Source organism: Chelonoidis abingdonii, chromosome 9 (genome assembly GCF_003597395.2).
Source record: "Chelonoidis abingdonii isolate Lonesome George chromosome 9, CheloAbing_2.0, whole genome shotgun sequence".
Lineage (NCBI taxonomy): Eukaryota > Metazoa > Chordata > Testudines > Testudinidae > Chelonoidis > Chelonoidis abingdonii.
Genome location: NC_133777.1, coordinates 83,173,570 through 83,200,313, shown reverse-complemented (window position 1 = coordinate 83,200,313; position 26,744 = coordinate 83,173,570). Strand labels below are relative to the sequence as shown.

Here is a 26,744-nt window from a genome sequence, read left to right as displayed (position 1 = left end):
AAAGAGACCTTCTTCCTATTCCTAGTCCAAAGCCCAAAGCAAGACGACCCTTTCATCAAAAGATAAGGCAAGAGAATGAAGAAGTGGAACTGGCTGCCTTGGAAGGGAGCCTAAATAAAATCCCAAAGGTCTTGTCTGATGCTTTTAACGTATTGGAATTCACTGTAATCCCCTAGTCAAAGTTTCGAAATGTGCCAAACACCCACTTCAAAGATCCATTACTGCAGGATATTTTTGGCACGGGAGCTCTTAAAAACCAGACAGTTCAAGATGGTATTAAAATTCTGGCCTTACATCTCCACCGAGAGGAAGCCCAGATTCCACACACTAGAAGTAAAATGCTAGCCAAGGTTAACAAGTCTCCACTGAGTAAGAGCCATTGAATAAAAGTATTTAATTTTAACACATTTGCAGACCCATGCATAATACAATTGTCACCTAACAAGTGAGCATATTACCTTCACCCCCACATCTGCTGACTTAATCAGCATCACATAACAGTTACTCATTGCACAGAACTGAATAGGTATGACACCAGTTCACCATTATGCACTGTTTCAAGATTCCTGCTTGTTGTCATTAGGCTGTCTCAAAGACCGTCTTCTGAAACTCATTTCAATTGTATATGTACAGAACACTGTCAGTCCAACAATTAAGTCCCATCTCTTATTGGATAATTGTTCTGATGGGTAGTTCATATTAATAATTGTTGCTAAGTATAATAAAAACCTGAACGAGCATAGAAATATTTCTAAAGTGCATTACTGCAACTAAATAAATAGCAGCAATTGTGTATTTTTTTTTTTTTTAAAAAAACCACCATACAAAGGATTGTGACCAAACTTGAAAAAGTTTCACACTATAAAAAGAAAACCTGGCAAAAACACAAGACAAAGGCCTTGCATGATTCAGTCTACAAGAGATATAGAATAAAATATCAAGAGGCTCTCACACACACAAAACAGAAGGCTCTCTTCAGAGTTATCCATAATACACATCAGGGCAAAAAACAAATATGTTGAATATATGCATTTCCTCAGAATTGTGGGAAAAAAAAAAAAAAAAAATCTTTCCCTTAGCTGCTTGCTGTCCAGCACAGGCTGTTATAAAATGCAAGTCTGCAGCATTAGCATAGCACTAAATTTACCAAGACTTCACTGGCAGCAAATTCTGAAGAACTATTAAAATCCCTATTTTGTGAACGGTATTCCAGTACAACAGTGAATTCCAGCTCATGGTTTTCTGCGCCTGAAATAAAAAACACACAAACACTCTCAGCTCAAAAGTTTTGATTCTCACATCATAACTTTCTATAATAGTGGTGAAGAATGTTACTTAGATTTACATAGTCTGTCGTATGAATACAAGTTTTAAGCATATATAGTGATGGAAAGACAATCAATTGGTTCAGTGATACAACTATGCTAAAAAAGTGCCACAGGCCTCTTTGTTGCCTTATAGACTAACAGACGTCTTGGAGCATGAGCTTTCGTGGGCGAATACTCACTTCATCAGACACATGCTGATATTCACCCATGAAACCTTATGCTCCAAGACGACTGTTAGTCTATAAGATGCCATAGGACTCTGTTGCTTTTTCCAAATCCACACTAACACAGCTACCCCTCTGATACTTGACAACTATGCTATGGATTTTATTTAATGCATCAGATCAGGGAGCAACAACTGTTAAGTTCACAATGCGCTTTTGCATAGAGTTCCTACACACACAGTACAACGCAAGACTGACCCAACAGGCAAAGTGAAGATTTGATCCTGCTCCTCTAAAAGGCAGTGACAAAGCTCCCACCCACTTCAGTCAGGCCCCAAGATTACATGGAAGGGGGCTTTGAAGAAAAGTTTGTACTATAGCAGGATTACAAGGGAAATGTTTGTAAACAGATCTAAAATTGCAAGTCTTTCGACCAAACATTCCCAAAAGCGCCAGATTTCAAATGTATTCCAGCACTGCTACTGGACTTATACAGACAAGTGTTCCTACTTGTAGCAGTGTACATCACAGAATGAAGTCTAATGCATTAGCTTCTTACAGTTGTTTAGCCTCTCTACTTCGAGCTGAAATTTGTCAAAGTTGTTTGGTCATCCGTTTCTATCCCGCCAATCCCCTTTTTGCTTCATGAAAAGAACTTTTACCTCTGAAGCCCTCTCTCCTGCCTGTAAACCGTGTAAAACTGCAAGCTTTCTTCCCCTGAGCTGAATGGATCACTTCCACAGCACTGCCAGCACCTATCTGCAAAAGGCCAAATCTGCAAGTGAACTCTGTTCTCCAGCAGCTAGGCTATCAGACTACCTAATAAGTACTTATTCTGTCAGCAAGTGTTTGAGACCCAGTCTTGCTGCTTATGAAGTTTCATGTCTAAACTATCATTTGTTTGAACTCTGGTGTTAGAAACTGGGACTTCTACATGACTTCAGGCGAGTTTTCTATTTGTATAGCGAGATGGGACCTTTAGATTCACAAATTCTCCAGGCCGAGATTGAGCTACCCAAGAGGCCTCAAGCTGTCATCTGTGAATTCAGTAGGTGGGACTCCACACTCTGAACAGAAGCAGGACTTCTCTGCCAGAGCTAGGGCCTGTGCTTCTCTGCTAGAAGCTTTAGGTACCCAGTCTGGCAAGTGGTAGTTGGAGTTTAACACAAGCTACATCAATTTTGCCATCAGATTGTTGAACATCACCATCCTCTCCAAGGTCCCTTAAACAGTTTTTGTAAACTAATAAAATGTATTTAAATTATCCTCCCCTCCCACCATCAAGCAGAGATTGCGGATATGCCCATTTGCACTGCAGCGTGTTACTAACATTGACAGGCACTGAGATTCCTTTAATCCTTTGCAACCTTAGATGTATAATGGCCAAAGAAATCAGGGCACAATATAATAACTTCTCTTCACTTCTGTCCCTGATACACTGCTCCATCTCTGAGCTGTCGGGAAGCCAGTGTTCCAGCACAGGTTTGTGGGCCCACTCAAACTGCCGCTGAAGACATAAGGTATTTATGTCAGATTTTACTATCATGCCTCAGGCCAAGAGTTCCAAGTGTGACCGGTGATTCTGGGAGCCCAGCTTGAGATATTTTACAGGAAACTGATGTTCAAAAAGTCGGCCCAACTCTGAAAGTCAGGCTCCTTTCAGGCTTATCAAGTTGGGTAGCCAAAAAAGTCACTGGTCATGCTAAATTTGGCTTCAATCTCATGTTTTAGGCCACTCTGTCATTCCAATTGCCATGGCACTTAGTTGTCTCCAGTTGTCCCTTTGGTGACATCACTGCTACTTGATAATCTGAGTCAGCAAGAGAACCCATTCACATCAGCAGAGGAGAAAGAGTAAATGGCTGGAACCACAAAGGCACAAAGTGGCAACGCCACCAGGTTTGACATTTCAGGATTTAATCCTTACCTTAAAGCTGGTAAGACTTGAGGGGAATAATATTTTTCCATCCAAAGAGCAGTTAGAGAAAGAAAGCCAGAAGTTCCAGTTATGATAAGTTAATATGACACCTACTTGGGCTGAGCATGATGCTGATATCCAGGTCCTAGATTGGATCCTGCCCTCATCTCCACAGCTACTGAACACTGGAAAGACACGTGCATTAGTCACTGCTGCTGCATGAAGCCAGTGAAAAGACGACAGACTTACTAGCGTTATTCCAGATTCACACCAACATAAGAATCTGGCCGCCTACTTGTAACTTACTCTGGTTTCTACATCTGTCCATTCAGATTCTGCAGCGTCTTCTGGTGGAGTAGGACTTGAAGGCGATGATCTTCGCTTTCGACTGAAGGAGGCAGAGAGACGAGTTAGTCCTGGAAGACTGCTATATACAGCTCAATAGACTGTCAAACAAGTGACTGCACAAGGCATTATCTAGAGATGGTTCGCTCATCTGGCGACGATGAATAGTTTTCCGTACCCCAAAACCCCAGCAGTGTGCCCGCACTACCTGTAGCTGAAGGATTTACAAGAAATCCTTACCTCAGTTTTACATATATTAAGCCAGTAACTCCAGTTCAAAGTCTCAGCAACTTCATTCTTCTGAAGTTTCTCACCAGACCACTGATAGAGTTAGAGCTGTGCGCACATTCTGGGGATACTAGGTTCTTGACATTATTGCAATTATAAAATTAAATGTGACTGACCCAGTTGGTGATTCTTGTTTTAGAGTCTCTATATCCGTGAACTGGACTGCCTGTCCACCACCTCTGGTTCTGTAAACATCACCCTGAGGGAAAACAAAACAAACAAGTTACTTACAAATTAATATAATTATTTGGATATTATGTTTGCACAGAAACGTGAATTGTGGCCAACTAGTATGTGATCTCAGCATTTGCAATAACTACCATTTCTTTCAAGGAAGCTCATCGATCAACCCAGAGAGCACAAACACCTGAGCATGCACGAGAGTGAACCATCAGCACATGATGTACCCAGAGGTCGTCAGCTGTCCCCCGAAAATGGGGCAAAAAATTCCCAAAACATCAGATTACAAACACAACTGAGTAAGACCCAGTTTCAATGCTTTCATTTGGCAGTCTAGACAGGATTGTAACTGTGTTGCCAGATAGGATAACACCTGGGATAAGTGGGGTCAACAAGCCCTTGGGGTAGCATAGAGGAATTTTATTTAAAAAAAGTGACAATGACGTAGCAGTCAGAACTAAGGGAAAACTGCAGCTGTTTTATCCACTTTAAAGTTCACCACAAGAAGTACTTATCAATGCTGTTTCTTTGGGGGATTTTTTAAGTGACAACAATTGGCATTTCCAAGAAACATGCTGAAAGCGGCCATCTGGCTGAAGAGACGTCTTTTGTGAAACTAGTGGAGCCCCCTGGCACTCAAAGCCTACGCTGCAACCTAAAGCAAGCTGGGAGTTTGTCAGACTACCACTTGGAAGCTACATTCTGAAAGCGTTAGATTTCATATTGCTGCTTTGTTGTTGCGGCAAGATGGGAAGTGGCTCACGCTGTTAGAGGAACGAAGCGACATCACTTCAACAAGATGGCCAAACCTCTGCAGCTAGGCTTCAAGAAAGCCAGTGGCATTCACAGGCTTGACACATCCACTGACTATGGATGATGTCTTACATAATGGGCTAAAAGATCATTTTATTATGGTAGGTGCAGTTTCTTTTTAATCAAACTGATGCAGATGAAACTTGGCATGCAAATATCTAGAAGAGCACATTCAAGTAGGGTAAGCTTACTAGAAATGTTTTCTAGAAACTGAAGTGTCTCCTACCCCAGCATGCAACTTCCAAAATCACAGTCAACAAAAGCACTTTAAGTCAAACACATCCTTATGCAACTAAGATCAGAAACTCCGGATCAGTTAAGTACGATTTGACAATACAAAGGTATTTGCTTTACCTTAATCAGTTTAGTTTCAATCTCCCCATCAGAAGCTAGTTCCTGGTGCGTCAGCATGTACTTGTCACACTTAGCTAGTGCCTTTTCGTTTGCAGCTGCTACTGTGATGGCATGGGGGACATGGGGCTGCATGACTGTTTCAGTGGGCACATTAGAAGGTGGCTTATGATCTACCCATCTCTCCCCCGCTGAGCGTGATCGTCTGTGTCTGAGACGAACTGGAGGTGCAGTCTGATCAAAGTGGAAAAGGAATCAGAAGAAATAAGCACAATCAGTAGTTAAAGTGCAGTTTTTCGGGCCTGGTTAAAATGCATTTAGGATGAAGACCAAAATTTCATGTCTTAAACTTTTAATCAGAATTGATCCTGCAGGGAACCATTACTGAGACATTTACACAAAATTGCTATTAACACACCACTTGGGCCAACTCATATTCTTTGCAGTTTTAATTAAGTTCTACGTAGTTGGATGGATTCCTTAACCAGAACTTCAGACAAAAAGGATTTGAACTTTTTTGCAGCAGCTCTCAAACGTCCAGCCAAACTATGAATTCTACACACATTAAACAGGCCTGAAAAAGCAGTTTTACTTAAGACAGTTTCCATAGATACATTCCTGGGTCAAATGGTCTGTTTCTCAGGTAATCAAAGGAGCAGATTCATGGCACAGGTTTTGGGAGGTGTTACTTCAGCAGGGTCACTCAGAGATAGGAAACCTTAACTGTGTTACTGGGTAAATAGAGCAAGATTTTGACCCATCCAAAGTACACAAGATCTCTATTCAGCCACACAGGTCACTATTCCCATCAAATGCAGCTTTTTTCTCCCATCATGCGAGAGTTTACATTATCGAGAGAATGGCACCGTTTTAAGAGAAGTAAGATGAAACTAGCAAGACCACTGGTATGGGTAAGTGTTCCTCTGCCATCAGGCTCTGGGAACTAACAGCTGTAAGTAGTAAGGGGAGATTTTACACTTGTCTCACATATACACCCAATGAAAATCCATTTCACTAGTGACATGTGGCAAGACCACCTAACTCAGACCCATGGATACTAACCCGCATCCACTGCACTTCCAAGACTTGAGCATTGATTACATTGTATTTTAGCAACAGGTATAAGGCTTACAGTGCACCCTCTTGATAGGTCTCTTCTCAGTAGTCCCAAACACTGTTTACAAGCATCTATGTTCTTATCAAAAACTACACGCTGCCAGGATGCAGAAAGCAACATTAAGATTTGGGCAAATAGAAGTTTTCAATGCTTACCTAAAGCTACCCATGGAAACTGTGGGTTTTTTTGGATGGGCGAGTGAAATGTTCATTTTTCCACTGGCAATTTTTTGAGACAGTTCTGAAAAGCTGCCTTTTAGATCCTTAAAAAAGGGTGCACTGTATTTTACAGACAATGTTCCTTAACTTGCTACCAACCAGGGTTAAGATATACTTTAATTTGAACAGCATTAGTATGAAAGCACATCACTCGCATCAAACAGTCTCTCTGTAACAGGAACTTTGAACAAGTGTGTCTAGATTGTTCATAATATAATTAAGGGAGTCCAAGATATGGATTCATAATGTAATAGAGATTTCGCTCCTGTTTAGAACATTTCAAAATAATCTGATATTTGTTTATTAGTTTTACATGAACCGTTGGAGCAAGAATGTGATGATACAGCGTAGTGTTAAGACAAGCATCTCCTTGTGATGAACTGGTACACAAAAGAATCACTTAGACAAATTAAAACTGAATGAGAACGGCAAGTAAAACCACCACTTTTATTACAAATATTCAAATTTAGTAAGAACATTTTAATGGTTGTATGAATCCCAGACTCAGCTCTTTACAAGCGAGACAGCTTGTCCAAACAGTTTCCAGCTGATAAATGAAATTTGCACAAACAGCTCATGAGACCTTTAATCTGCCCAAAAATGACTCTGGCAATTTGCAGACTGCCAAATAAGTTTAAGAGACAGACAAATGGAGACACACGGAGGTTTATAGTCAGAAAAATTAACTATAATTGTTGTTCCTGGAGAGCTACACACACGCTGACAAGACACAGACATACTCACTCCTTTAAAGGCTTTTATATGCTGACTTTAGAAACCCAATTAGACTGTGTTTTGCAAGTGCCGCGACACATAACTTGGAGGAAGCAGTCAAGCATCGAGAAAATTTGTAAAATAGGGTCCAATTCCATTTCAGGGGTGAGCTTACATATGGCAGAACACACTAAGCTTAGCAGTTGTTGGAGAATGGTAGTTTTCTGAGCCATGGCAACCAAGCACTGCTACATGTAACCATTGCTAGGAGTAGCACTGACCCTGCAGCATTGATCCTCTTCTAGTTCTATCTCATCTCTACGGCTGGGGACCTCAATGACTCCAGTCCAGTGCATCCCTCGCCTTCTGTCTGACACATTACAGTTTCTATTTTGCTCTGGTTCCTGTTGTCTACTCCTTGCCTTAGGTGTGCCAATGGTATGCTTGTTGTATGGAGGAATTTTCTGCTCCCACTCCGAAATACAGGATGCCACAGAAATGCTGCTACAAGAGTTAGAGCGTCTATGCAGCTGTGGCTGGCTCATGAGAGGTTGGCTGTTAGGGACTTGAGTAACATAGTTACTAGAAAACTGAAGAAAACGGAAGAGAAGTTAGTGAACACATACAATTTTGAACTGGTAACAAAGTATAACACTTCTCAGAAATCATCCTGTATGGCTGACTTGCATATATGCAGAGAGTAATCAACGCAAGTACTTCACATAATTAGGTGTTTCATGGTCAGCTTTAAAAAGCCAGGACACTCTTTCAATTAGTCAAGTGCAAGGTAAGAGAGCATGCAGAGACACACCACACCGGAGGAAAAAAAAACGTTAAGGAATTTAGTAGATCCCAAAACATATACTCATTCCGTTGTCCCATTCCCAACAACCAGACAGAAAAATAATCAGCTACATTTAGCTTTATAAAACTTGTTTGTCTCTGCACTGACAAACAGAGATTCATATAACATACTGGTGCTGGCGGCGGGGACACGGATCTCTGAAAAGCTTTCTCCCGGTCCTTCTCCCGTGAAGGCCTCTCTGGTTTTTCATTCTTTGGTTCAGTAACAATAGCTTTCAGTTGCTTCAATTTCTCATCTTTGACCCACAGCTTGTTCTGCATCTCCAGCTGTTTTGCTGCCACACGGCGTTCCTGCAGGTGAGAACAGGGTGAAGGCTATTGTTTTAAATAAAGACCAAATTATACAAGCATGTTATTGTGATGAAAATTGAACTGAGGAGAGCTGTGTATTTCAAATGGAATGAAGTCTTTCCAGCCAAGATGTAGACTCGTCAAAGCACTCACTATGTAAACTAGGCCTGGCCAACTTTCAAAGCTATCTAGCATCTTTAACGTCCTAATAGAAGAACAAAGTGATTACATTCATTTAGTAGCCACCATAGTCACTACAATATGAGCGAAGTCTCTAGCTCAGGTAATGGATCACTATAGCAGGTTGATTCCTCAGAAGCTATTTTTCCCCCTTACACACAACTGGAAGAAAATTTGCTGTTGCTAACGTACCACGGGAAGAGTAGAACCCTTGTGGCTATGTCAATGACAACTGACAAAGAAAATCTGATTTGAAAAGGCAAAAAAGTTATGAACCAGAAGGAACCAATGCTAAACCATTTAAAAAAAACAAATATTTGTAAAATAATTTAAAAAAAAGTTACTAAGTTTACATCAATACTCTACTAGAAAAATTCTACCTCAGCATAAGATCACACATGTCAAATTTTAAGATAAGAGTGGATAGTCTGGTCTCTCTCAAAACTGGATACACAAAGAAAAATTAACTTCAACCTTAGCTTGGTATAAGCAGCATTGCTCCATGAAGCATTTCTAACAGATACGCTAGTGTACTTACACATTCCTTCTCCCATTTCATTGTTGTCTCTGTCACCATGCCTTGCAACCGTGCTTCCAATCGACGCTTATCAGAAGCCTGCCGCTGCAATTTCTGACTCTTGCTTTCTAGCTCTTGCTGCAAATTACGTTTGTCTTCTTCATAAATTGTGGTCGTTTTCTCTAAAATCTCAATCTGGAGAAAAGACCAAAGCAATTTCTTTTATGTTTCACATTTAATTGCTCACGAAGCATTTTCTTGAAGAGGTGCACAATAGAGCAAAGGAGCGAATCATATTTTAAGATGCTTTAGAACACAATCAGCGATTTTAGTACAGACATAAACAAAGACTCCAGTAAGATGCCTTTGAAATGTCAAGACAATTTCAGAAGTTTCTAACACATGTTTAGAAATTTCTGGTTTTCTTGAAAAAAACTTAACCGTAACCACATGCTAAAGCCAAACAAGACAGACATTTTGAGTAATATCCCCACCAAATAAAAGAAAAAAAAAAAAGCCTAAATTATTTTGAGAAAACCTTATGTGGAAAAACTTCTGGCTTTGATTTAAAAAATTGCCATTTGCTAAATAGGGTATAAGTTTTGTGCCTAAGAACTGAGTAATTTCAGATTATGCAAGAACAAACCTTGTACTCTAATGTTTTAGTTTTCTTTTCCAGTCGTTCAATCTCCATTTTCTGTCCTGCTATCACTTTCTCCTTTTCCGTGAGTTTTCCTTGAGCGTAGTTTTCCTTAGATACAATGCTGCTATCAAATTCTTGCAGCATAGTTTTAAATGCGAGCACTGGAACAGATTCAGACATTGTAATCCATATAAATTCACTTAGGGAGAATCTTTGCACTCCCACCCCAGAACATTAAATTAGATCAACTTTTGCCCCTTCCCTGCAAGCTTGAAATATGATGATTGCCCTATTTGCTTGCTGACACAACCCTGCCAAAAGTCTGACTTATTACATCAAACCACAATGAAGTTTTTGAAACATCACTTGCAAATTTAGGCAGACAAGATATGTTCCGCCATGTGCCTACTGGGATAGAAGATTAGCTATTTTACTCCTGATGCTTTGCACAACTGCCTTTCATGTAATAGATAAGCAGAGGAATGGTTTTACATGGAGAATCCATGCTCACCATTTTTGGTAAACTCCTCTGACAGCATCTGCCGCATTCTGTGGCGTTTCTCAAGGACTTCAATCAGCCTAGGAAGTGTTTGGTCATCATTCACGTCCAATAGTTCACATGATGGTAACGGAGGGAAGTTCTGCAGAAGCATTTCTGCAACAGATTGTTCTTCTGTTTCTGTAAGGATTTAAAGCAGACAATCCATGACAGCAAGTTATTCTAAAAACACTTCAATATTATAGCGCACAGACTGAAGCCACACACTCACTCCTCTCATCCCAAAGCATTTTGGAAATATAAAAGCCAGAACATTTTAATCCGGAAGAATTTCCACCACCTAGATGCTAGCTGATCAGGCACAACTGTACCAAAAGACGGGTTTGAATGTGACATTACTGCATACAAAAGTGTTTCAATAAGAGAAGTTATAAACAAAAGTTAGGCGAAGAGGGAAGCTTGGAAAATTTGAGAGAGATTAGAAGTCCTCTGAGCATAGCATTTTTTAATCCCGTTTAATAATTATTTCTTTGTCCAAATATTGCTGCATTTCTATATCCATGTGTCAAGGTTTCTTCCCCACTCTGAACTTTAGGGTACAAATGTGGGGACCTGCATGGACACTTCTAAGCTTAATTACTAGCTTAGATCTGGTAATTTTGCCACCATCCAGAAATTTCAGTGTCTGGAGCACTTTCTGTCCCCCCAAAACTTTCTCCTCCCTGGGTTGCCTTGAGGGACTTCACCAATTCCCTGGTGAACACAGATCCAAACCCCTTGGATCTTAAAACAAGGAGAAATTAACCATCCCCCCTCCTTTCCCCCCACCAATCCCTGGTGAGTCCAGATCCAATCCCCTTGGATCTTAAAACAAGGAAAAATCAATCAGGTTCTTAAAAATATAGCTTTTAATTAAAGAAAGAAAAGTAAAAATCATCTCTGTAAAATCAGGATGGAAAATACTTTACAGGGTAATCAGATTTATATAGCCCAGAGGAACCCCCTCTAGCCTTAGGTTCAAAATTACAGCAAACAGAGGTAAAATCCTCTCAGCAAAAAAGGAACATTTACAAGTTGAGAAAACAAAAATAAGACTAACCCGCCTTGCCTGGCTGTTACTTACAAGTTTGAAACATGAGAGACTGATTCAGAAAGATTTGGAGAGCCTGGATTGACGTCTGGTCCCTCTTAGTCCCAAGAGCGAACAACCCCCAAAACAAAGAGCACAAACAAAAGACTTCCCTCCACCAAGATTTGAAAGTATCTTGTCCCCCTATTGATTCTCCGGTCAGGTGTCAGCCAGGTTTACTGAGCTTCTTAACCCTTTACAGGTAAAAGAGACATTAACCCTTAACTATCTGTTTGTGACACAATGACCTCCCTCAAGGGACACGATAAGGGAAAGTTAATCTAAGTCTATCATCACTATATTAAAAAATGACCTTGTAAACTAGCAATATGTGCACTAAAACCAATTGTATTCATTATAATTTATAACCCTGCAGTATAAACACAAGGTAACAAATATACTTATGACTGTATTGTATAGGTTAAGTTATAGATTATGTAAGAGATTTGTGTTTTATTTTAATGTCTTTTCTATTAGACTGGACCAATAAGTCTGTGCTATGAAACCATGTAACATCATTCCAGGTTTTACCTCCGCTGATTGGGCCACCTCGAATCTCAAGTTTTCGTGAGAGTTCATCCTTAAAAGCCTGGTTTCTAAATCGGCGTCCGGGGGTTAAGCCAAAAAGTGGTTTATCAACAGGTCTCGCAACTTCAACTTCTTGGGTCATTTCTGCAAATCGCATGACTTGCTATGATAGAACAATATTCAGTTTTAGAGACTCTGTATTTAGTTACCACAATCTTTAGCCACTGTGTGAACTCGCAAGTACTAAGATACATATTAAAAAGGACATTATCAAATTGAGATGGCTTTTAAGAACCAAGTTACAGGTAGTTCCAACTGCTACAGCTCCGGCTCAGTTTCCCTGGTGGTTTTACAGGGGCATGCACGCGTGTCTTCCCCCCCAATGCTGCCAACAAGGGAAACGGTGAAAGTGGCTATACAGAGTGCTGGCAAACAATTAATGCCTAGAAGAAATGTGACTTCTTCCAGTTATAGTATTTTCCAATGCCAGTTTTAGGAGTAGAGAGTGAGATCGTTTCAGTTTTGTTCCTTGTGAGACAAAGTGAGAGATTCCCTCCCCTTTATATTTTCTATCTCTTTGTATTCATTTCATCCGTTTAGTGGGGATGGGATGGGGTGGGGAGAGGAGAAAGAGGGGAAAATCACATGCAAGTTACCAAGCTCTCCTCATAGTCCTCGGCCTTGGGATTAACGCACACAATCATACGCACTTTTCCTTCTCCATCAAAGTAGTTCTTGAACAGGTGGGTTAATTTGGAGTCTCGATAAGGGACCATCTAAAAAAATTGAAAAAAAATCTAACCACATTCTCAAGCAAAAGTCTTGACAGGTTAGAAGACAGTAAGGAAGGGGGTTGTTGTATACCTTGTTGGTTCCATACATTTGGTTCTCCCGAAGAACTTCAATACATGTTCTTAATGTCATAAGTGACTGGTTAATGTTACCTGGAAGAAACAGAGTGAGTGTTAAGCACTCAGTTGGATGTTGCCCTCCTCTGTTACAATATTCCAAAATTAGTTACCAGGTTATGCCTAAAATAGCATTGTTTGGGGGATAAACTATTCTGATTAGATGAGGAATATCTCAAGCCTTTTTTAGTTACATTAAGACAACAAGTAAATGCTACAATGAGTGGTGTCCAGCTTTCCAGACAAGGGGATTTAAGAGAGTCGTTTGACTTAATAGAACAAAAAGGACACCCCCAACAGGATTTTCCCAGGATTTTTATCTTGAGCCAGGAGGCATTACCATACAACCAGTTTTCTAGTCCACAAATAGTTGAATGTGAGCATATAAGCAACAGACCACCCAAACCAACTATGTACCTGCTTCCCGTAGTCTGTTTCCTTCAGCTTTTGTCCTATTCGTTCTTTCACTTCCAGCTAAATCAACCAAGGACAGCTGGCTTAAAGTTATTTGTTCTCTCTCCTGTTCAAGAAAAAAATAAAATGTTTAATGCCATTTGCAACACTTCCCCAATATAAGGGACAAAATAAAATTACATGGGACTTTTAAGCCTTACATAACTGTTGTAAGTTAATACTTGAAGGTTAGACAGAGAATTAAAGATCTCTCTTATAATTATGTGAGAGGCTATGAGCACCTAATGGTTTAGTGCTCTAGCATTCCAGGTTCTAGAATTCATATCCACCTCCGGCAGTCTCAAACTACTAACACCTTTCACAAAACCTCCCCCAATTTCCATATGCTTAGTTTTTGCGTAAGAGTAGCCAAGACAAAGAGCAAGAGAACAACAAGCTTTGCTTATTTCGTTAATGCTCACCTTGACAGAGGGAGCTTTGACTTATGAGGCATTTAAAAAGTGCACCTGGAAACTAGTAATTAGAACGTCCCAGACAGGATCCATTGTCTAGGTAGGTCTCCGCCCTTCCCACACGCCCATTGTGCTCTTTTAAATAATCAGCCTCTGAATTTCACCTGCAGGACATTATCTCCATCTGCATCCAGTGGCGCCTGAGCCAACTTAATCATAAACACACTGTGAGAACGACTAGATTCGCGATTCAGCTGAGTGTTGGCAATCCGTCTCTTCTTTTGACCTGTTAAACAAGAGACCCCTTTAATCGGAGTGGCAGATCTGTAGAGGTCATGCAGGTCTTCATGCCACAGGGTTTCTACTGTACATGAAGGGATTTACATGACTAAAGTGACCACTACTTCTGAACATTTCTTACCTCTCCAAAACACTTCAAAAGCTTCTTCAGTAGATTTTACCTCTACTTCGGTGCATCCTATAACATACATGTTGTGATTCTGGTCCTCACGGAGTACTTTGGATTGTGGAGGTCTGCAAAGAGCATGGTTTAGATCAAGCTGACAGACAGCAAGGCTTTTCAAGCAAGCACCATGCAAATACTTATGTTTAAGGATCGAATTCAACCTGAACACAGATGTCAAACATTCTCCCACACCAACAGGATGCAGAGCCAATACAAATGCATGGAGAAATATTTAGGCAGGATTAGTTACACTTCCATTATTGCTTTGCTTCAACTCTTAAGCCACATTGAATTGCAATGCACAGTAGGCACTAGGAGGCTGGAGGACTACTGCTACTCTCCTACATGCATAAGCTCATACAGAAGCATGTAACAGATTTCAACAGCATTATTTTGAATTTGCTAGAGAAGCAGAGAAAGAAATGGGGTCTGAATTTATTTACAGCAACACCATACAATAAATTCAGCATCTCTAATTTTAATAGAAGGGACAATATGCTGTGCACATACATAAAATCACCATTCCGCACAGGAGTGTTGCAACTGTTCCACCTATCGAAGGAATAGGGTAAAATATTACAGCACCCAAAGCAACCAGCTAACATTTTAATCATTGTAGTTCGCACAATGGGAAATAATGTAAAAGTTAAGACCAATTTATAGAAATGTTCAACAAGATGGTAATCCTCTAGTGAGAGCTTAACAAGAGGTTAAACAAAATAATTGTAACTCTCCTCTTAAAGCCTCATGACATAGCCAATATGTTCTATTGGTTTGTGGACCCTATTCAGAGAAGGAATCCAAAAAGATTAGATCCGAAGACCTCAGACCCGAGTGATGGCAATTCTGTGTGCGTTAATTGTTCTGCCATAACTGTGTCAAGTTTCACAAAGATATTTGTACACCAGTAGCTATTTGTGAGAACCTTAATTTTAGACCCATTTAAACCAAAGCACAAAGCAGAGAGTTAATGTGGAGACAAGACAAAAGTTTAGAGGTGAGCTTGTGTTGTCCCTAATGAGCAGTGTTTTCCCAAACACTGCAGCAGTATGAGAGAGCTCATCCAGAGGCTGCCTCCAAAAGCGAGAGTTTCAAACTGACACCTAGCATTTCTGTTCCTGTTTCAATGAAATGTAAAGCTGATTAACAGTGAGTCATGTTCACCAAGCCAGTATCAGTTTCTTTGGAAACAGAAGTAGGAATGGCAGCTAAAAAGAAGTTGTAGTCATCAGTTGAGAGTGCTGTTTGTCAGATAGCATGAACAGGTTCGGGAGTCCTGCACATTCCAAGAGCCTGTGCCAATATAACCGAAACTTAAGTTCCTCTTTTTACATACCCTCTCGAGCGGGTTACAATTTAGCACTAGCAACAAGGCACCTATTCTACAGTTTTAGACCCTGCTGTAGAAACTTCAACAAGCCAACTCCACACAACATCACAGCTAGTCCCCATTTTTCAGATGAGGTTGAGGCAGACTTGCACAAGGCTATAGAGGGTGTCAGTGGCAAAGTCGTATTTAACTGTCTGGTTCAGAGTCTCGTATCCACACCCCTGTACCCAATATTCCTTTCTTGAGTAATCTCGTTTGGACTCAAGACAAAAAGTGGTGGGGGTTGTGAGCATGTCTTGAGGTAACCCAATATTAGTTACAACCTGGAGAAATGATAATCACTCAAAGAGGCCTATTAAAAGAAACACTTACTTTGGTTTTATTGGATCGAAGGGAATTTCCTCCAACAGGTCATATATGTAGTTATTGTAGATTTCAATATATGAGACAAACACACTGTAGACATTGTCTTCTTCAACCTCTTCCACTTTGCAATGATCTCGTACACTGATCATATCAGCAAATTCTGGATCTATTTGTCGTCTGTTAAAACATGTATGACATTATTACAATAGAGCATTCATGACAAGCTGATAACTCATCACATATACTCTAGAATTAGAAGCTATATTGAAAGCAGCACAGTATCAAGAAATAAAACTGTCTAAGGCTATATCTACACTGCAATTAAAAACCTTAGCTCAGGCTAGGGCACCATTTAAATGCAGTGTAGATTTTTTCAGTCTTGGGCTGGAGCTGTGAGGGTCCCAGAGCTTGGAATGCAACCTGAGCCCAAACGTCTACACTGAAAGTAAACAGCCCCTTAGCCAGAGTCAGCTGGCTTTGGCCAGCCACGGGTATGTAACTGCAGTGCCAAAAATGACCACATTGAACACTGATGCCAGGTCTCCTCCAAAAAGAAAGATCTAAAGCACTTGTGAAAGCAGTGAAAATCTTAAATATAGTCACAATTATTATTATATATTGCGATATAAAATTTTCAGATGTCGTTGCATTACTTAGTCAATTACCAAGCAGTTACAGTCAGCCAGCCCTGTGCAGAGCTCATTAATACTTCGTACTTGTAGCATCTTCCATTCATTCAAACACTTTTTAATTTAACATACCTTTTAGTAACAGGAAAGACTAAAGCAGAGACAGTTTAAGTGACTTAACCAAGGTAATGCTACGAATCATATTGCAAAGACGAGAACCTAGGTTGCAAGTACTCAGCTTTAAATGTTGACTAGACTATCTTTATCTCACCAGAAGATAAAGGAAGAGCGATATACTAATGCTTCCTGAAAATGGCAAGAAGTGTTCATGAAGGCCATCTAAGTCATCAAAACTCAAGTTTTAGAAGGACATAAATCAATAGGGACAAGGTAGGTGAGGTAATCTCTTTTATAGACAAATTTACGAGATTACCCAGAGCTCTTCTTCAGGTCAGGGAAATTTACTCTGAGTGTCACAGATACATAAACTCTCAGAGTAAAATGAGAAGCCAAAAACACCATATCATCTGTGGGTGAACACTTCTCACCTCTGTATCGGACATTCCAGTCCTCATTCTCAAAGGAAACCTGCACAATACTGTCAAAAGTAGCCTGCGAGCTTAAATGCATAACTTTTCTAGATACTAAAAATCATGGACTGAAGCCATAAATTCAGTGTCTCTGTTATTACAACAGTCTATAAACTATCAGAGGGGTAGCCGTGTTAGTCTGGATCTGTGAAAGCAGCAGAGAATCCTGTGGCACCTTATAGACTAACAGAGGTTTTGGAGCGTGAGCTTTTGTGGGTGAATACCCACTTCGCCAGACGCAGGAGTGGAAATTTCCAAGGGGAGGGTATACTAGTGATGCTAGCAAGCAGCTAGAGATAAACGAGGTTAGTCAGTCAGGGAGGCTGAGGCCCTCTTCAGCAGAGAGGTAGTGAAAACAAGGGAGGAGAAACTGCGTCGGTATTGGCAAGCCATTCACCAGGTCTTTGTTTAGTCATGAGCTGCGAGTCAATTTGCAAATGAACTGAGACTCAGCATGTTTTCTTTGCAGTTCTTGCGTCCTGAATTTTTTTGCTTGGCAGGATACCACCTTAACGGTCTAGGCTATAGTGGGCCAGGGAAGGTGAACGTGCTCTCCTACAGGTTTTTGTATATTGCCATCCCTGAATCTGATTTGCTGTTCCATATTTTTTTTCCTTTTTCCGTACGTGACTGTCAGTTGCGCCGAATGACATAGCAGAGGGGCATTGCTGGCATTTTGATGGCAGTATTATTACATTGGATGCGACTGTCAGTTGAATGAAACAGTGATGGGTGGGCTCGATCTGGTAGGGTCTACTCATGTGGTGTCGCGGTTGTAGAGATATGTGGGCAAGTTAGCGCAATCGGGTTGTTGTTGGCATGGATAGGTTCCTGAGCTGGAGTTACTATGGCCGGTGTCGCAGTGCTGGGTGAGAATACGTTTCAGGTTGGCAGGTTGTCTGGGGCGAGGACTTGGCCTGCCCCTACGCAAGAACTGTGAAAGTTGGGATCATTGCCAGGAGGTCGTAGATCCCTGAGATGCGTTGGAGGGGTTTGTAGCTGCGGGGCTGCTATGTGGCATGGCCGGAGTCCTGTTGGCGTTTCTTTCTTGGGTTATGTCTTTGCGTAGGGAGGGCTTCTGACTGGACATCATCTGGCTCTGGTGATCTGTTTCGCCTAATTCCGTCAGTGCGGGTATTGTCAGTTTAGAAGAAGCTTGGTGAGATTTCCGGTTAGGTAGTTGGGCTCTCAGCTGGCAGGGGTTAGAGCAGTATGCTGTTTGTATCCTCACTGGGCTGTAATCCAAGCTGGATCGTGTGAACTGCGTGCCTCGTGGGACTGGAAGTCGGAGGCCTATTGAAGGTGGCGTAGGTCAGCGATCAGGTTAGCCGCTTGTCGACTATCAGAGTGGTGTGAATGTGATCATTCGCTTTTTGCACCGTGCGTGCTCAAGGTGTGGTCTATTTTTAATCCTTCCCGTGTAATGCGGTGTCAGGCTGAGGTTTGATGGAGGGGTGGAAGTTGTAGAAATCGTTGGTTTGGGATTTTCTAGAGTCTCCTTCCCATGCGGGTCCAGAGAAAGAAGATGTCATCAATGTAGCGTAGGTAGAGAAGGGCCGTGAGTGAACGAGATGCTGAGGAACGTTGTCCAGGCAAGCCATAAAATATATTGGCCGTATTGTTGGGGGCCACGCGGGCGCCCATCAAGCAGTGGCCACTGATCTGGAGGTAAATATGTCATCAAACTTGAAATATAGTCTGTGGGAGTCATAAAGGCAGCAGAGCTCCAGCAGCCAGTTGTGCTGTGGCACATCAGGGAATACTGTTCCTAACACGCTTATTCCATCGTGTGTGGGGATGTTGTGGCCTAGAGACGCCCTACACATGGTATGCCCCCCAGCTAAAACTCCTCACCGCCCATCATCAGGGATCTACACCCATCCTGACAATGATCCATCCTTTCACAAGGTCTGGGGTGCATGGGCAGTCTCGCCCAACCAGAAACACACCTGCCAACCCTGAAACCGTTTCTCCATCGCAGACTGCACACGGCATAGTAACTCCAGCTCAGGAACCAAATCCATGCAACAAACTCGATGCCAACTCTGCCCACAGATCACACCAGCGACACATCATCAGGACTAACCCAGAGCAGCACACCATCACTGGTTCATCACCTGCACTGTCCACCAGTCAATATCGCATCATATGCCAGCAATGCCCCCTGGCTATGTACATCGGCCAATACGGGACAGTCATACGGAAACGGATAAAGGACATCAAATCAGATATCAGGAATGGCAATATACAAAAACCTGTAGGAGAGAACTCAACTCCCTGGCACACTATATGCAACCTTAAGGTGGCTATCCGGCAGCAAAAAAACTCAGGACTGGAGACTGCAAAGAGAGAAACTGCTGAGCTGCAGTTCATTTGCAAATTTGACAATCAGCAGCTCGGACTAAACAAGACTGTGAATGGCTTGCAATTACAAACCAGTTTCTCCTCCCTTGGTTGCCACACTTCTACTGCAGAACAGGGCCTCACCCTCCTGACCATGAACTAACCTCGTTATCTCTACTGCCTTGCATGCATATCTTTCACAACCTGCCCCTGGAAATTCTTTCCACTACCTGCGTCTAGAATGGGTATCACCCACAAACCTCACGCGCCAAAAACCTCTGTTAGTCTATAGGTGCCAACAATTCCAGTCTAATAAACTGCCTCCCCTGCCAGTCCCCCCATTAACGCATGAGAGGGGTTAAAGGGCCTCAACTTGAATGTATCAAAGGGTAGCCGTTAGTCTGGATCTGTAAAAGCAGCAGAGAATCCTGTGGCACCTTATAGACTAACAGACGTTTTGCGAGCGCGTCGTCTGCATCTGACGAAGCTGGTAAATCACCCACGAAAGCTCAACGCCCAAAAACGCTCTGTTAGTCTATAAGGGCCGACAGGATTCCTGCTGCTTTAAGCCTTGAATGGTCCTACTAATGTTAATTATAGGCTGTTGATTATTTCTGTTAACACTCACGGTGATCACTCAACACATAAATCACAATAATTGTGAGTTTACATCACAGCTGTTAAACAATAACAATAACCCATTAGTTAAAGGTTTAGCATTTTCTACATTTCATAATACATTGATTTGGCAATACTAAACAGAATACAAAGTTATCAGTGCTCACTTTAATTATATTTAAACAAATATGTTGCACTGTAAAATGAAAGCAAAGTCAAAGTTCCCATACACAGTACTGTACACAATTTTTATTTGAAAGTTGAACTGTACAAATGTAGATTTTTTTGTGACATAACTGCACTGAAAAACAAAATGTAAAACCTAGAACCTACAAGTCCACTCAGTCCTACTCTCATCCAGACCATGGCTAAAAGACAAACAAGTTGGTTTGATCATTACTGGAGATAATGCTGCCCACTTCTTATTACAATGTCACAAAAGTGAGACATGGTATCGATGGACTTTGTACCGGCACTGCAAGGCAACTTACATGCCAGATATGCTAAATATTCATATGCCCCTTCACGCTTCGGCCACCATTCCAGACAACATGCTTCCATGCTGATGATACTCGTTTAAAAAAAATGTGTTAATTAGATTTGTGACTGAATTCCTTTGGGGGAGAATTTTATGTCTCTGGCTCTATTTTACCTGCATTTTGCCATATATTTCATGTTATAGTAGTCCCGGATAATGACTTGGCACATGTTCATTTTAAGAACACTTTCGCTGCAGATTTGACAAAACGCAAAGAAGGTACCAATGTGAATTTCTAAAGATAGCTACAGCACTCAACCCAAGGTTTAAGAATCTGAAGTGCCTTCCAAAATCTGAGAGGGATGAGGTGTGGAACATGCTTTCAGAAATCTTAAAAGAGAAATACTCCAGTGCGGAAACTACAGAACTTGAACCATTAGAAAAGAAAAATCAACCTTCTGCTGGTGGCATCTGACTCAGATAATGAAAATGAACATGCATCAGTCCGCACTGATTCGGATTGTTATCGAGTAGAACCCGTCATCAGCATGGATGCATGTGCCCTGGAATGGTGGTTGAAGCATGATGGGACATACGAATCTTTGGCGCATCTGACAGGTAAATATCTTGCGATGTTGGCTACAACAGTGCCACGAGAACACCTGTCCTCACTTTCAAGTGACATTGTGAACAAGAAGCAGGCAGCATTATCTCCTACAAATGTTAACGAACTTGTTTGTCTGAGCGATTGGCTGAACAAGAAATAGGACTGAGTAGACTGAGAGACTCTAAAGTTTTACATTGCATTCAAAAATAAAACAGTTATGTACAAAACAATTCTACATTTGTACGTTCAACTTTCATGATAAAGAGATTGTGCTACAATACTTGTATTGGTGAATTGAAAATTGCTCTCTTTTTTACAGTGCAAATATTTGTTATAAAAATAAATCTAAAGTGAGCACTGTACACTTCGTATTCTGTATTATAATTGAAATCAATATATTTGAAAATGTAGAAAAAATGCAAAAATATTTAAATAAATGGTATTCTAGTTTGTTTAACTGTGCGATTAATTTTTTTAATCACTTGACAGCCCTATTACTTATTCTAAACAATCTGTTCCTCCTTGTATTTAGCTGTGACACTCTGACTACCTTTCCCAGACCTGAAGAGCAGGATTGTATATCTCAAAAGCTTGTTTCTCTCCCCAACAGAGGTTGGTTCAATAAAAGATATTGCCTCACCCACCTTGTCTCTCTAATATCCTGGGACTGACACAGCTACAACATTTCATACATATGTATTAATACATTATTTCATTCTACTTACTTGCCAGACGGAGTCTTTGGAATTGGTATGGCATCTCTTTTTTGACGCTCTAACAAAGCATCAACTTCACACTGCACATCCACACCGTTCTTGTCATCAACTTTAAAAACCTGAGGGTAGCAAATGGAGTTAGCTGTCATGTGACGATCTTAAACACTGGAAAACACAGGTTGTGGTGAGGGTTAGTGGTGATAAAAATGTCAGCACGATAAGAGTGAAAATATGACTAATGAAGTAATTTGGTCTGACTATCCCAGAGATCATTTCATTGATATGCCATCCTGTAGTCATTCTCCTTTTTGACCAGGCTGTGCTTCTGATGCAGATGTTTTGTTAGATTAATTTATTTCAAAGGATTATAAGGTTACTCTTACAACCTAACTATTTGGAACAAAGAATAACTTTGACTGTGTTTTAGGCTGTTACTGAGAAAGTTTCTCTTCAGACTTAAAACAAAGCAACTCACAAATCGCTTGGCCTGAAATGGTCCTATGCTGTTGAAGATCATGTCTAAGCACCGGGGAAGAAGTCCTCCATCACCAGGAGAACCTGTCATTGTGTGTGTTTTCCCACTGCCTGTCACACCATAGGTGAAAAGGAGACCTAGGAGTAAAACAGTTACAGTTAAATATTCCTAATTGACCTTATTAACTAGAAAATGTTCAACTTGAACTGTTACTTGAGCCTATCAAATAAAGATAGAGGTTTTGAGATGGGGGCGGGGGGAGAGAAAGACGTCCTCATTTGGAACGGTTGGCACTAATACTCAAGACATGTTGGTACCACCCCAGGGGTGGGAAAGAAAAGAGTTAGTCCAAAGGAGGAAAGACCACAGCTGCATGTCTTCAGTGCAATGACTGCCCAGATAGCAGGACTGGGCCAGCTAGAGTGAAGACATTCCCCCAGCACACTATAATACTGCTCAGGACAAGGCTAGCTGGCACTAGCGGACAGATCTCAAGAAAGTACTAGAAACAATCCATTTTTAATAAACTCTAGCTGCTCAGAGTCCCCCTTTCTGGTTAAGTACATTTAGAAATGAGAGTGAAGGCAGCCATTTTGAACGTCACTTAAAACCTGACTGCGGGAAGCTTGGTTGTTTTTATTCTACTCTGAAGAGCTTCAGATACGGCAGCCAGATGGACCTGAAGAACCTGGCCTCATGGTATCAGTTAGTTTTTAATAGTTCACATGAGCCAAATCACCAAATTACCACCACCATCTAGCTCTTTAATAGTACTTTTCATCCTTAGATTTCAAAGCTCTTTTCAAAGAAAGTTGGCATCATCATCCCCATTTTACAGGTGAGGAAACTGAGGCATGGAGTGGGCGAGTGACTTCCCAAGGTCACCCAGCAGGCCGGTGGCTGAACCCGAAGTAGAACATAGATGGAGCACTGGACTGGAATTCAGGAGACCTACTAGGTCAAACTGCTTGCCAATCAAGACTCTAAGCTATTTACCAAAATGATACAATGTCATGGTTTTGTAGACAAAAGCCTCTACAGTTGATTGGTATGCAAGGAAATTAAGCCTCAATATAAATATCTTGTACGCATCTGAAACAGGAGTAATTTAGAATTGGAGGTGGGGGTTCTTTGCACTTTGTTACAAGGAAGTAGTGCTATTCTTTCATGAAAATAGGAACAATCTGAAGACTTGTTTTCAGCAGACAAACTGAGAATCCTTGATCATTTTGGGGAGTGTCAGAATAAGTGAAGTAAAGCTGAAGAAAATAAATACACCTCTACCTCGGTATAACGCCGTCCTTGGGAGCCAAAAAATCTTACTGCGTTATAGGTGAAACCACGTTATATCGAACTTGCTTTGATCTACTGGAATGCACAGCCCCTCCCCCCCGGAGCGCTGCTTTACCATGTTATATCCAAATTCATGTTATATCGGACCGCGTTATATCGGAATAGAGGTGTACCCTTAAGTTTGGAACAGCCTTAACAGTGGTTTAAAAAATAAAAAAGATTCCAAGAGAAAGGAAACCAAACAAGAGTAAAAAAAATGGTTTTAGCTATGCAGTGCCACTACAGCTTGTTAAATACAAAACAGCTACATACCATTTTTCCCACGAATGAGATCTTCTACTAGAGGTCTAGCCACCACATCAAAGAGTGCTTTCTGCGTGACAAGAGTTCCAAATACTTCCTTAAACGTATACTGCATCTGGGGAAAAGAAAAAACACTGATGTAAATCTGGTTTTTAGATCTCTCTCTCTGCATAACTAAAACTCTGCTTTTCACTAGCCTAGCAAAAGGGCAAAGTAGATTCTTTAGTGTAAGATTTCATAGAGACAATCACATTGTGTGTGTCTAGGGCTGCACACAGAGTAACCGTTCAAATTCTGGTGAAGTCTAATACTAAAGACAACCACATTATACTTCAGGGGTAGGCAACCTATGGCACGCATGCCGAAGGCGGCACATGAGCTGATTTTCAGTGGCACTCAGGTCCGTGGGCCTCTGCATTTTAATTTAATTTTAAATTAAGCTTCTTAAACATTTTAAAAACCTTATTTACTTTACATAACACAATAGTTTAGTTATATATTATAGACAGAGACCTTCTAAAAATGTTAAAATGTGTTACTGGCACATGAAACCTTAAATCAGAGTGAATAAATGAAGATTTGGCACACCACTTCTGAAAGGTTGCCGATCCCTGTTATACTTAAACACATGCTGTAGTATCAGGACATACCAATTACCACCATGTTGTTCTTCTCTGCCTGTCATCTTTTTTAAATTAGAATACATGCTTGCTGGGCCTGTGTGTGTGTTCAGGAAGTACCTAGCACGTTCCAGACAGAAGAAAAACCACCCTCCTTCCCCCAAGATAATAAGAGGTTAGAATTGTGTTTGAGTAGGAGGATGAGGAACTGGATGTGTGCACAGTGTGGGGTCCCATGAGGGAACTGAAGAGGAGCTTGTTGTGGAGCTGCAAAGCTGAAGCTTGTTTCAACATGCATTGACATCAGAGGGATTCTTTCCCCTGACTTCAATGAGCATTAGATCAGGCCCTTGATAGTATGTTAACATATTATGTTTGGGAATTACAGGCATGCGAACTGAGGTTATTGTGGATGTTAATTGGTTAATTCTCTGATTTTTAGCAATTGAGTTTAAGCCATTTAACTGTAAATTAAGGAATTAGTGTGAGAATAAATACATAGTTTAATCAAACAGTTTACAAAAAAGTGAAATATAAATTTTTAGCAGTCAGCCCTCTGTAGATTAATCACGAACTGTATGGCAAGCCTATAATAAACAGATTAAGTCCAAAGTTTGCTGGACAAAGTCAGCATGAGCATTAGCTATCAACGCGCCCATTTTAAATTTGTTTCTACTGGTAGTCTTAAAAAGTACTATACCTCCCTGTATTCCCCATTCCGGAATATTCTGTATCCATCAGGAGGATGAATCTGAACTGTTGTTTCACTGATCACTTCTATGCAACACTCCTGATCCTGAGCACTGAGAGGACGCACCCTGCAGTACACCTGCTGGAACAGAAGTACGTTTTCTCACAATAAAAAGTAGTAACAATAATAATAAGCCAGTCTACTCTTGTCAAAATGTTAATTTCACTTTACTGTGAAAAAAAAATGAACATTTGCCACTACAGTTTACAGGCACCTTAGAAAGTTACAAAACATTTACACACAAAGTTTATTTTAATGCCCCAAGACATTTGGTAACCATTAGCCAACCATGCCCACCTAGCGATATTTTTGCCGTGTACTTCATGCTGTAGAATGCTGAATTTGTTCTACTTTAAAGTCACCAAAGGAATCATTTTATTTCAGTATCTTATAATTATGTACCAGATCATGTGTACTTGACAGCACATGATCTACCTAAAAAAAGAGTCACATGAAGAAATTCCCTGACTGCTTCTCTTCAGAAAAATTCCTACTATGGCAGTGACAGGAGAATTTTAACACCAACAAAAAAACAAAAAAAATTGTCCAGTGCCATTAGCAGATTAACAAAGTCTCTCTTAACAGATTTGTATCTACTCCTGTCACTTGCCACTGTATACTTGAAAATCTTTCTACTCTAAATTACCGCACAAGAGTCCCACATTTAGGTTCAGAGCACACACTGCCTTTGTGGAAAAGGGCCTGCCTGTCAAGTGCCTCCCATCAACCCAGGAGTGCCACTGAGAGATTCTTATGATCCCATCCAATCCTTGTTGGCAAGAAGTAAAGTTATAACTCAGGTCCTTGAGCCACTGCATCAGTGAAAGATGAGAGGGAAGTAACTCTGCTGGGGATGGGGAAGAAGAGAGAAATTGAGGGAATAGTTTCTGCCACTACATGGCTTTCCTCCCCCTTCATTCCCCAGAACCACAGATGGTATTTACCAGAAAACAAGCAGAAAAAACACTGAAGAAATAGATTAAAAATGTATAAGCCTGATTGCAACAAGTGGATTCCAAAAAGACTTAAGCACAAGTATAAATATGCCTGTACAAGAGGAGGGGAGGTAGAGGCTGCTTTCACCTCATCAGCATTATGTCAGGTACACACAAACGAAGGAGACCACAGTTCTAGTATAAAGTTAATCATAGAAATTACCCTCTCAAAGCTACAGCAAGTTTGCTTTCCAGTTCACCGCAAAAAGAACAAGACGGAAAAGCAAGCCACCTTACCCCAACTGGATCTTTCAGACTGGTGTTGGATGACTTCTTTAGCACTGGTTTTCTAGGCGTTTTAGT

The 26,744-nt window shown here is 40.9% G+C and overlaps 2 protein-coding genes across 3 annotated transcripts in view; both read right to left on the bottom strand.

Annotated features, from left to right (window-relative positions):
• PAQR5 (progestin and adipoQ receptor family member 5) overlaps positions 1–26,744 on the bottom strand; it is a 349,157-nt gene that overhangs the window by 280,545 nt on the left and 41,868 nt on the right. The gene's annotated exons all lie outside the window — the stretch shown is intronic.
• Positions 617–26,744, bottom strand: KIF23 (kinesin family member 23). 2 transcript variants are annotated; one of them, XM_032764382.2, is made up of 22 exons: positions 26,679–26,744; positions 25,396–25,524; positions 24,085–24,190; positions 22,480–22,616; positions 22,014–22,123; positions 16,030–16,200; positions 14,283–14,395; positions 14,026–14,147; positions 13,413–13,515; positions 12,952–13,031; positions 12,744–12,863; positions 12,091–12,250; positions 10,443–10,610; positions 9,935–10,092; positions 9,310–9,483; positions 8,412–8,591; positions 7,718–8,026; positions 5,391–5,621; positions 4,160–4,242; positions 3,717–3,798; positions 3,525–3,595; positions 617–1,248 (listed from the first exon to the last, which is right to left on the bottom strand). In XM_032764382.2, the coding sequence occupies exons 3-22, from the start codon at positions 24,188–24,190 to the stop codon at positions 1,233–1,235; spliced, it is 2,694 nt and encodes an 897-aa protein (XP_032620273.1). In that variant the 5' UTR covers positions 25,396–25,524; positions 26,679–26,744; the 3' UTR covers positions 617–1,232. The 2 variants fall into 2 exon arrangements, with proteins under 2 accessions (XP_032620273.1, XP_032620274.1); XM_032764383.2 differs by lacking the exon at positions 7,718–8,026.

Coding starts and splice junctions, on each gene's coding strand:
- KIF23 (XM_032764382.2), bottom strand. CDS start 24,190: ATGCAGTATACGTTTAAGGAAGTATTTGGAACTCTTGTCACGCAGAAA. Junction 8,592..9,309: donor TGAAATGGGAGAAGGAATGT/GTAAGTACACTA, acceptor TCTCACCTGCAG/GAACGCCGTGTGGCAGCAAA. Junction 5,622..7,717: donor AAGAGGATCAATGCTGCAGG/GTCAGTGCTACT, acceptor CACTTTGATCAG/ACTGCACCTCCAGTTCGTCT.